This window comes from Camarhynchus parvulus, chromosome 9 (genome assembly GCF_901933205.1).
Source record: "Camarhynchus parvulus chromosome 9, STF_HiC, whole genome shotgun sequence".
In the NCBI taxonomy this organism is placed as follows: Eukaryota; Metazoa; Chordata; class Aves; order Passeriformes; family Thraupidae; genus Camarhynchus; species Camarhynchus parvulus.
In genome coordinates, this window is record NC_044579.1 from 20528393 (window position 1) to 20538859 (window position 10467).

The 10467-nt window shown below is 50.1% G+C and overlaps 1 protein-coding gene across 3 annotated transcripts; it reads right to left on the bottom strand.

Moving 5' to 3' along the window:
• Positions 1–405: 405 nt before the first annotated feature.
• Positions 406–10334, bottom strand: SENP2 (SUMO specific peptidase 2). Of its 3 annotated transcripts, none has more exons than XM_030954273.1 (17): positions 10201–10334; positions 9085–9140; positions 8277–8407; positions 7979–8045; positions 7233–7311; positions 6475–6604; positions 6245–6348; positions 5741–5829; positions 5087–5144; positions 4004–4067; positions 3516–3662; positions 3231–3362; positions 2675–2878; positions 2489–2568; positions 1759–1843; positions 1420–1515; positions 406–914 (listed from the first exon to the last, which is right to left on the bottom strand). In XM_030954273.1, exons 1-17 carry the CDS (start codon positions 10332–10334, stop codon positions 837–839), a joined length of 1734 nt encoding a protein of 577 aa, XP_030810133.1. In that variant the 3' UTR covers positions 406–836. The 3 variants fall into 3 exon arrangements, with proteins under 3 accessions (XP_030810133.1, XP_030810132.1, XP_030810131.1); XM_030954272.1 differs by having other exon boundaries at positions 406–654; positions 790–914; positions 3231–3662; XM_030954271.1 differs by having other exon boundaries at positions 3231–3662.
• Positions 10335–10467: the final 133 nt, after the last annotated feature.

The following is a 10467-nucleotide window of genomic DNA, read 5'->3' on the forward strand; positions in this document are numbered from 1 at the left end:
CCTCCCTGGTGCCCAATTCCCTGCTGCCAGGGAGGGAAGGGCTGGATGGGGGTTGTAGGCAGTGCCAGGTGTAGTTTTACCTGGGACCTGGGAAGTGTTGCCATCATGAAGCCACCTCTTCCTCCCTGCACATCCCTGGATGGAGCATCCAGTGGGGAAAGGCACCAAATGGGGCTGGGATGGCCTTTGGGGGCAGGGTGGGGCTGCCTGGGATGCTGACAGGTGACACAATGAGGGACCCCCCCCCACCATGAGCCCCAGAGCCAGGCTCTTCCCTCCCACCCCTCCAGCACTGGGAATGTTGCTCTGGTGGCACCTGGGACAGTCAAAACTGCAGCCCCAAACAGGAGGAACCAAAGGGAAGGGGGAAAGGACACCAAAAATATTCCCAGCTGCTGTGTCCTCATGCTCAGATCTTCTGCATCCTCAGGGAAGATTAATTATCCCTGATTAATTATTTGTAGGGATAAAACATGAGTGTCTTTGGAATTGTTTGTCCTTTGGAGAATCTGCCCCGAGATTGTGCCAGACTGAACCAATCAGTGAAAGCAGAGACAGACAAAGCCCCTCTGCAGGGATCTTGTGGGTCTTCGGGTCAGGAGCAGCACAGGGATGTCCCCAGAGCCACCAGGGGAGGAGACAGCCCCTGTTCTTCTTCAGATGGGGAATAAGTTAAAAATCACACAGAGACAGCAGATCAGTTTTCAATTAAAAAATAAATTACTCTATTAACAAGTAACCTCCCATACAATAAGGCTCTTACATAAGTTAATATTTATCTTATCTTACCTAAACAATATGAAATAAATACTACTCTTTTACAGAACAGTGTTTTCCTAACAGTGCATGTCTCCCAGCAGCTGCTGATGGATTATTTCCCACACCATCTTCCTGCGGAAATAAGGCATGTGTTCCTGAAAAGAAACAGGAAAAATCCATCACATAGGAAGCCAGGGGAGAAAGAGGCAGGAAATCTCCACTAACACCCAGGGAATTCTTGAGTGAGAAGCTGCTTTGAGCACCTGCCAGTTGGGTACGAGGTGGGTTTCACACCAGGGTGACACAGCCACCCAACAAACACCCACATTTCTTTACAGGGACATTTAAAGATCACCACATTGGCAAATAATTGGCAAAAAAACCAGGGGGGTTTTCCAAGGGAGAAACCTATTTCACCAAGAGATACAAAGGCCAGATATCCCAAACCCCTGGCTGCAGCACCCTGGCATTGGAATGAGCTGGTCTTTAAGGTCCATTCCAACCCAAACCACCCTGGGATTCCACGATTCCATGATCTTGCCCAAGAAGCAGATATCAGACATGAGGAACAACCCTCAGCCCCTGCCCCAGCTGCTGTGCAGCTTCCCTGGCTCCTACATGGGTGTGGGCAAGGCTGGAGCTGTTCACACCCCCTCTCACCGGGGTGAAGATGATGGGTTTGTCTCTGGAGATGAAATCAGCAAATTTGCAAACAAAAACTCCACAGTCATTTCCATTATTTTGTTGAGGGATTTCCTGAGGAATACAAAAACATGGAGAATTTTTATCTGTCTTGAAAGAGCAGCAATCTGGTTGTAGCATACATTTTACCCACACCTACTCCTAAAAACCTATTTCCATAATCCCTTTACCACTCCTAAACCCAAGGAACATTCCCAGTTAACTGCACATCATCTCCCTCTGCTTGCCTGGGAAGTGTTAAATCCTCTGTGACAGGAGTTCTAGCTCCCATTCCAAATCCAGGCATTGCTCCCATACCTCTGTGCCCATGCTGTGAAGAGTCCACTCAGAAGCAGTTAATTCAATGTTTCTTTTTTCCCTGCTTTCCTCTTCCAGGTATTTTCTGTTGAAAACAACACAAAAATCACTTTTCATCTCCCTAATTTAGGGCAACAACAACAACAACAAAAGCTGTTGAAAGGTGTCAGGAAGATAAATTGCAGTGAAATGCCAGAGGACCCTCACAGCAGAGGATTTAAGGAATGTGGAGGGAAAATTCCCATCTTAGAGACACAGTGAGGGCTGTGAGCAAGGCTCCCCAGGGCCCAGCCCTGTGTAATGCCTTTATCCATGACCTGGATGAGGGGATTGGGGCACCCTCAGTGCCCTCGTAGGTGACACCAAGCTGGGTGGAAATGTGGAGGGCAGGAAGGGTCTGCACAGGGCTCTGGGCTGGTGACAAGGTGAGGATCAGTCATGGGATGGGCTCAATGATCCTGGAGAACCTTTCCAACCTCAGTGATTCTGGGATTTGTCTCTGTGGGGCTGCTCTCATCCTACAAAGCTGCTGGATGAAGGGTTTTTAGTGACAAAGACATGTCAGGATGTGCAGCACCTGTGAAAACTTGTACCTCTGACACTCTGGAGGATTCAATACAGAAGATGTACAAAGTGAGGAGCACCATGGGACAGGGGCACAAACACTTCACATGGGGAGGGGAAAAGGCCTCAAAAACAACCAGAAGGGATAAAAAAAGCAGCTACTCACAAGACAGTTTTACAAATGTGGTCTCCTTTCTGTCCCAAGGAGTCAAAGTATTTGATGGTTTTCTCTCGGAGGTCTACGACCTGGGGTTAAAAGGTAACTTAGACAAAGCACACCCCAAACACTAAAGGACTTTGCTTGCTAGTTTTGTTCTCCCCATCCCCTAAATAAATATCCAGTTTGACTCACCAGCAGTGTCCAGTGAATTCTGAGGTGAATAGGCACCAATATGACATCATGCTCAAAGATATCCACACCTTTAGTCCATTTCTTTACTCCCTTGTGGCTTGTAGAGCTCAGCTTGGAATAAAAGAAGGTATTAAAAGCATAGACTGCTGGATATCCTTCCTTCTTGCTTCTTTCCACCAGAAGACCCATGTAGAAATTCATGATCTGGAACAGAGAGAGGCAAAGTGAGATGTGAGATAAGACACTAAATTAAAAAGACAGCAACCTGTCCTTGCTGGCCACCCCTGAGCTGAGAAAACTCCAGCTTGGCAGCTTTTGCTCCCAGAATTTCACACTGGAGGACTTGTGCTGCTGGGTAAAGCCCCCAACACCCACCTCTGATAGCCCAGACTGACTCCTGGGAGCTGCATCATCCAAGTGAAAGCTTCCAGAAACAGCAGCCCACACAGTACCCAAAATAAGGAGTGCACAGCTATTTCTGGGCTCTGCAGTGGAGCTCCTGGAAGACTCCTGTGCCCAGGGAGGGGGGATTTCCCAGGAAATGCAGGATCCATACCCTGTCATTGAGCCAGCCCAGGGGCTGCAGGGTGCAGATGTCCTCACGGGTGACAGTGAGCTTGAAGGCCCTGCTCAGGATGTCCTCAGGTTCACCACTGTCAAAGGCAGCAGAGATCTCACTCTCCATGGCCTGGAACAAAGGATTCAGTGGGGAAGGGCTGGTGGAACAGCACATGGAGCACACCAGCCCTCCAGAAGGCTCCAAGTGCAGCCCCAGTGCCAGAGCAAGGAGCCTTGCAGGCTGAACCAGCCACAGCACTGGCTTGCTGCTGAGCATAGGTACCTCTGTCAGTGGAGCCAGATCATCTCCTGGCTTTTCTAGGCATGGCAGTGGCTCACTGTCCACAAAGAAGAGGTCTTTGGACAGGACAGGTGTCACATGGAACTGGAATAATTTTCTTTGGGGGACTTCGGCTTCACGCTGGCCCCGCTAGGCACAAGGACAGAAATCAGAGAGAAGCACAAGGGGTTTGCTGGGGGACAGGGCAGAGAATCCTGCAAGAAACTGCAAGGGGTTGTGTAAACACATCCCAGCAGCAATCCCCAAAGTGACATTTGACTGGGTGACTGCATTCCAACTGTGCCCAGAGAAGCAGGGCTTTCCTTGGGCTTGGATTAACAGCAAAGCCTCCACATGCAGGTATCAAGCTGAGATCAAGGTAAGTATTCCTGATTTCCACCCTTCAAATTTTATTTTGGATCTCAATCCTGAGCAGAGGTGAGTTATATTTTCCAGAAAACCAAGTGAAGTAGTGACTAACTCAAGCTTACCACTGAAGCAGCTCGTTTCTCTCGTTTTCCCTGTCCACGAGAATCTTCTGGTGGTGTGTAGTAGCTGTGAGAAAAGAGAGAGAGAAGTGAGCTGGATATCCACACTGCCCCATGAAATTCTCCAAAATTCACCTTCTGCATAAGAAATGCTTTTTCAAGGCTGATTCTGACACATGACAACATCTCAGTCTCCTTCCCCACTCCTTTTGCAGCAACCAGACCAGAACAGATGAAGAGCTGGAAGCTTCACAAACTTTCTTCCACCATCAGGTGCCAAACTCTTTTTTTTTTTCCCCTCAGTTTTAATCTTTGGAAAACAGGGAAGCAACCAGCACTTCCTGTATCAAGTGCTTTGTGATCTCCTGGTGACAAATGCCACTCCACCAGTTATTTCCTCTCTTCCCTTGAGCTTAGGGGACAATGACAATTTAACTCAGGACAAATGCACAGCTCAATAGAGTGCTTGTGTCTAAGGGGGAGAGAGAACAGGGATAAAATCACCCCAAACCACACCTGCCACAACCAAACCTCTCTCTGAGGGGAGGAAGAGGAGTGCACCAAGCTGCCACACCAAAATCCCTCCCTGGAGCTGCAGCCAAAAGCCCCTTTCCCTTCACTCCTGCACTCCCATCCTGCCACCACGGAGTCCACTGGCCCCTGATGAGGGACAGCAATGCTCCCTTTTTGATCCATTCTAACCCAAGGCATCCTGCAAGCCTCAAAAACTGCCTCAGTATCCCCAGGCTTTACAAGCTCCCTACTCCTTTTGCTCAGGATCCACTGGAAATGTAAAGCCAGCTCATTAATGGTGTGGCAGAAAGACACTCAGGAGAAAAAACAGATTCTGCAAACCCAAGGACAACCTGGGCTGTCACCCTTACTTCCTTCTCCCAAAAACCACCCAGCACATCCCACAGCTGCCCAGCTGTGACAGGAGAGCTAGATTTGAGGGACAACTGGCTGTGAGCAATTCCTCAAACCAGCTGCTCCTCTCCCCCAGCACTGAGATACTGAAGAGGACTGGGATTCTGGAGGCTGACAGAGCCAAAAGAAACAAGAGCCATGGTTAGAAGAGACTCTCACCTGATCATGACACCCCTCTGAGGCAGCTGGGGGCTGAAAACATCCCCATGTTTGACACCTGCAGGGAAAAGCAGCAATATGAGAACAGGGAGGTGATTTCCCATTCCAGCAGCTGCACAGAGCTCTCAGTTTCTGGGTGACATCACAGATGTTTCATCAGCATTTTCAACTTAGAAGTTCAAACCCTGGCACCTGCTCAGAAATCATTTCAATCTCCATATGATCATCTCACAAAGTCCAAGATATAAAAGAGTTAGTGATGAAAAAATATTTAAGTAATGAACAGGGAAAAAAAAACTGGGACAATATTAAACATACAAGTAATTAGTTTACTTGTTTTGGAAGCTCTGCTTTTATGGAAGTAGTCCTGTCTAGCATTAAAAAGGGATTAAAGTGCCGCTCTGAGGGTGCAGAGTCAAATATCCCCCTCCTCTGGTACAAAAAAGCAGGTAAAACAGGTACTACAACCTTCTCCTGTGCAGTGGGGTCACATCCAGCTACAAACTGCACAGTCACAGCTCTCAAATACCATTTTAAACCAGTTCTTCCCCTTCAGTAAAACCCTCACAAACTCAGTTTAGCAAATAATGAGGAAAATGCCCTGTTTGGGCTGGACTTCTACCAACAGACTGGAGCAGCCCTGGGGATACTCACTGGTCCTTCCTGGCACAGGTGGAGAGGCACCTCTGGGTTTTTGTTCTTTCAGGGGACTCCCAGTCATCCCTGGTTCCTTGGTTTGAACTCTTTGGTGTAGCAGAAGAAAAGGACAGAGTTTTTACAGGTGATTTGTTACCAGTGCACCTCAATTCACTGCAGAGCACACGGCTATTTGTACACAACTGGCTAAATGAAAGCAACAGAAATATATAAAGCAAAGTTAGGCTGTTTAATCCTTAACAGAGCCATGCTGTCACTGGTTCCATGACAAGATGCAAAGGGCATTTTGAGGAGTTTACATCCAGAAGTTTGGCCACTTTCAGCTCAGGCATACTGAACATACAAGAGTCAATTTTTCTGTCTCCACTATTCCGAAAGAGACTCAATCATGACATTTGATTCTGTTCAGAGCCCTAAGAGTAGGAAAGATCAATTCTCCTCCCCTTCCACACACAACAAACTCACCACCAGAAAGTTAAGGGTTATTTTGCTCATAATTACTTGTTGAGTCTTGCTGACCGTGGAGAAGTAAGTCTTCCAGAATATTTCTCTTTGAACAGACTCAAGAGCTCTTTGTATTTCTTATTTTCTGCTTGCTGAACATCCTTGCAGAAGGGAAGGAAAAAAGAGACTTCAGCAAGCATTCCCAGCCCTTCCTTTTGTCTCAGCCTAACTGTACAGAAACTCCACAGCTGTTTCATGCCAAAACAATTCCCTTCTCCCCACTTTACCTCTTCAGCAGCACACAAAGGCCTCCTGGTGCCACGGGCTCCTGCAGAGTGGGGACCTGGCTCCTTAATGGGGGGCCTGGGTGTGACAGGGCTCTCTGGAGCAGCTCGGATGTGGTTATTCCTGCTCAGGCTGCAAACACCAAAGGCAGGAGAAATGGTTTCAAGAGAACATTCAAAACTCCTGATTTATTAATTAGGTTTTAATTAGCACCTCCTGATTCAAGGAGAAACAGCAGGCTGCCCAGGACCATGTTGGGGAGGGTTTTCCAACATCTCTCTAGGTGACCTGTGGCAGTAGCTGAACACCCTCAGAGGAAAAACATAGAAGGGTTTCCCAACAGAATTCCCTGGGGAAATGAAAATTCTCTGGGGAAATGGAAATTCTCTGGGGGTTTTGGGGAATTTTTATTTTGTAGTTGTGGGATTTTTCTGTTTGCATTCCTGGTCTCAGCCTCTTCCCAAGTTCAACACTTCCGCCTACCACAGGAGGTGAGAGTGGTGAACTTGTTCATCTTTCTCTGATCTCCTGAGTCCATCAACTGTCTGGATTTAAAGGGAAAGCTTAAAACTGGTCAAAGGCAAGAACATAACGGAAGACCTATCTCAGAAGGGCAGCTAGGAGAAGCCCCAGAACACGGAAAAAATATTGCTCTGTGGACACCAACACAAATGTTGGGCAACACAGGAAACTCAAGGATGAAAGTGAAAAGCAAGAAACCCTAAAAAGCAGAAGTGGAAGAAAACAGAAGGATTTTTACCTCAGATATGGAACTCTCTTACAAAGAGAGGATGGTGTTTCCTCAGTCAAGCACGGGTTGGTGTCACAAGGCATTTCGTCTGTGGGAGAAGAGCACAAGCCTCAGCAACTGGTCAGGAAAACAGGAGTTATATGAGTTTAAAGAGCTTCACCAAAGATAAATTACTCTCATTATATCCTTCAAGTTCTAATATTATCTGTGATATGCTGCTTCAGGATATTTTCATATTGTAAACTACAGAATGTTGCCAGCCTACACCTAATACAAAAGGGTTCTGAGGCTCTGCTACCTAAAATCAGCATTTACAACAATTTCTTTCTGGCAAGCCAGCACTGGGACACACTAGAACTGCATCCAAGGCAGTTAATATCCAGGATCCACAACCACATGGGCATCCTGGAATAAACCACTGAATATCCCAATTGGAAGTGATGCACAGAATCATCCAGTCTAACCCCTGGCCCTGCACAGACACCCCAACAATCCCACCCTGTGCATCCCTGAGAGCCTTGTCCAAAGGCTCCTGGAGCTCTGGCAGCCTTGGGGCTCTGCCCATTCCCTGGGGAGCCTGTTCCCATCCAGAAGCAATACCAGGATGCAGGGAAGAAACAGAGCTCACCCTCCACTACTCTTGGGTGCTACCCAGATATTTTGCGTTCAGCAACCAGCCCCCAGCATGGGCAGAGCTGCCCAGGCTCAGAGCAGCAGGAGAAAGGAACAAGTAAAGGATTTGCTGTCAGCCCTACCAGGTTCCGTTGTGGCCTCATCCTCTGCAGATGCTACAAATGAAGAGTCAGAAGAAATGTACACAACCTGAAATAAAAGCAAGCACCAGAGTGAGCATAACCTGAATGTGAATCCAAGCAAGTACCTCCCCTTCCTGAAATTCAGCCAGCTGTGTTCTCACTCAGAGCCCATGGCTTTGCCCATGGGGCTGCAGCAGAGGGCAGGGGCACTGATGGCACCACTTTAGTAACACAGGGTCCCACACCTGCAGGGATTGTGGGAGGTGATCCCTGAGCTCCCCTCAAAATCCTTGCTCACCTCATCTTCAGACTCAGAGAAGGAGAAGTCATCTCTCTCTTCAGTCTCCTGGCTTCTACTTGTTGCCTTCTGTGGCAACTTGGCAGCCACAGAAACCTCTTCAGGCTCCTTGTTAGCCCCAGAGAGACATTCTGGAAAAATGTCACACCACCAGGCCATAAGGAATGGGACTGGAAACAGGGCTTGGGACTTCTGCTTACACCCAAGCCCGGCTCCTTGATCCCATGTGGAGCAGATAATTCATTTCAACAACACAGCAACAGCCCAGCAGCACCCCCACTCCCCCAAGCAGGAATTAGGGAGCTCCACACACCCCATGGAACAGCAACAGCCTTGACTGAAACTGCTCTTTGTACTGCCCTGCAGGGCTCAGTGCCAGGGAGAGCTGGGGTATGCCCTGCCCCAGCCAGGATTTATCCTTGGTGCAAATACATGGCCCTCCCAGGATGGAAAAAGATGTTCCCTGCTTCGTTTCCTGCCTTCATCTGATCAGGATCTCCCATCCTCCACTTGGTTTGAAAACCACAGAATCATCAAGGTTGGATAAACCCTATAAGGGCATCAAGTCCAACTGTTCCCACAGCACTGCCAAGGCCACCACTGCCCCACGTGCCCAAGTGCCACATCCATGAGCACTGGGACACATCATTGATGGGCCCAGGTCCCATGAAACCCCCTCCAGCCACAAGAATGGCTCAAACACCCTCAGTTTCAGCAGCAGTCCTGAAGTACCAAACGCAGAGCTCCCCAAGGTACCCCAAACCCAAGGAAAATCAGGCACATTAAACCTCTCTGTGAGGGGCTATACCTGTTTTCGGCCTCTTTGCAGAGATCTCCTCAGGATCTTCCACAGGTGACAAAACACTGGGGGAAGAACAGACAGAACAACGTTTTGCAAGCACAATTCAACTTCCAAAGGGGGCTTTCCTATTTCCCCAGGATCATCTCCCAGAGAGCTGATCATCCCACTAAAGCAGATCAGGCCTCTTTTTCTCCCTCTGTTAATGCTTCCACGTGCTTTGTGTTTGTTCCTACCACCAAAAAATGCCTTAATATGTAATGCTTCCCTCTTTCCTCCAGGAAAGAAGCACTCCAGAGGTCACTAAGCCATCCAAGCTCACGCCACTCCGCTGAGCTGCAAAGGAAAGTTTGGGCAGAACAGGAAATGCGAGGTGGGAATGCCAGCCCTGCTCACATCCAGCCCGGCAGCTTCCTGCTGAGTCAGCTCGGGGACAAACCCTTGAAACAATCACCAGCCTCACCCTTTCCCACCCAAGGATTTTCACCAGCTGATACCATCGTTAAGTCGGGTAAAAACGTCTCCTTTAGGAACAGAGCACAAAGAACGTTCCTATTTCTATTTTTTCCTCCCCAAGAGCTAATTCCTTCTGAGCTGCTCCTCGGTGCAAACTACTGGCACAACACGCGGCTCCTTGCAGAGACACTCGCTGGTTTCTGTCGCTGTGATGGGGCACTAAGGGACAGAGCAGCCCCAGAGCACACAGTGCCATCCGTACATCCCACACAGCAGCAGGCACCCAGGCGCTTCGGCCATCGCCCCCGGCAGCAAAATGCGTAAGGCGTGGGCAGGCACCCTGCTTTTATCCATGGCGTGTCCCCAGCCCCCCATCCCCACGGGTGTGTGTGCCCTGCTCCCCAGTACATCTGCCCTAAATGCCCAGCTCCCTGTGCCGGCGGAAAGGCAACGAGGGGTTATCGGGAACACCTGGGACCCACAGCCAGCGAGCAGCGGGGTCTGCGCCCCACAACCACCCCCGCACCTGCGCACCGCCTCATGGGCAACCCCTGCGTTTAATCAGGGGCTGCCCGCACCCACACGGGGAGCGCCGGGCCGTGAGGAGGGCGCCGGCCGGGCCGAGCGGCGGGGCAGCAGAGGGGCAGCAGCGCGGCGGGAAGGGCTGACCTGGCGGCCGGTTTCTTTCGGCGCGGCGGCTCCGGGCGCGGCTCCGGGCTGAGGGCGAGGGCCGGAGCCGGGGCCGGGGCCTGGCGGGCGGCGTCGCGGAGTGCGCGGAGGACCGCGAGCAGCCATTGGTACATGGACCGCGCGCACTTCCGGCGCCGGGCCCCGCCCCGCGCCGCCAACGGCGGCCACGCCCCGCCCGCCGACACACGGGGCCCGCCCACAGCACCGATGGGCCCGCCCACAGCACCGATGGATCCGCCCACAGGT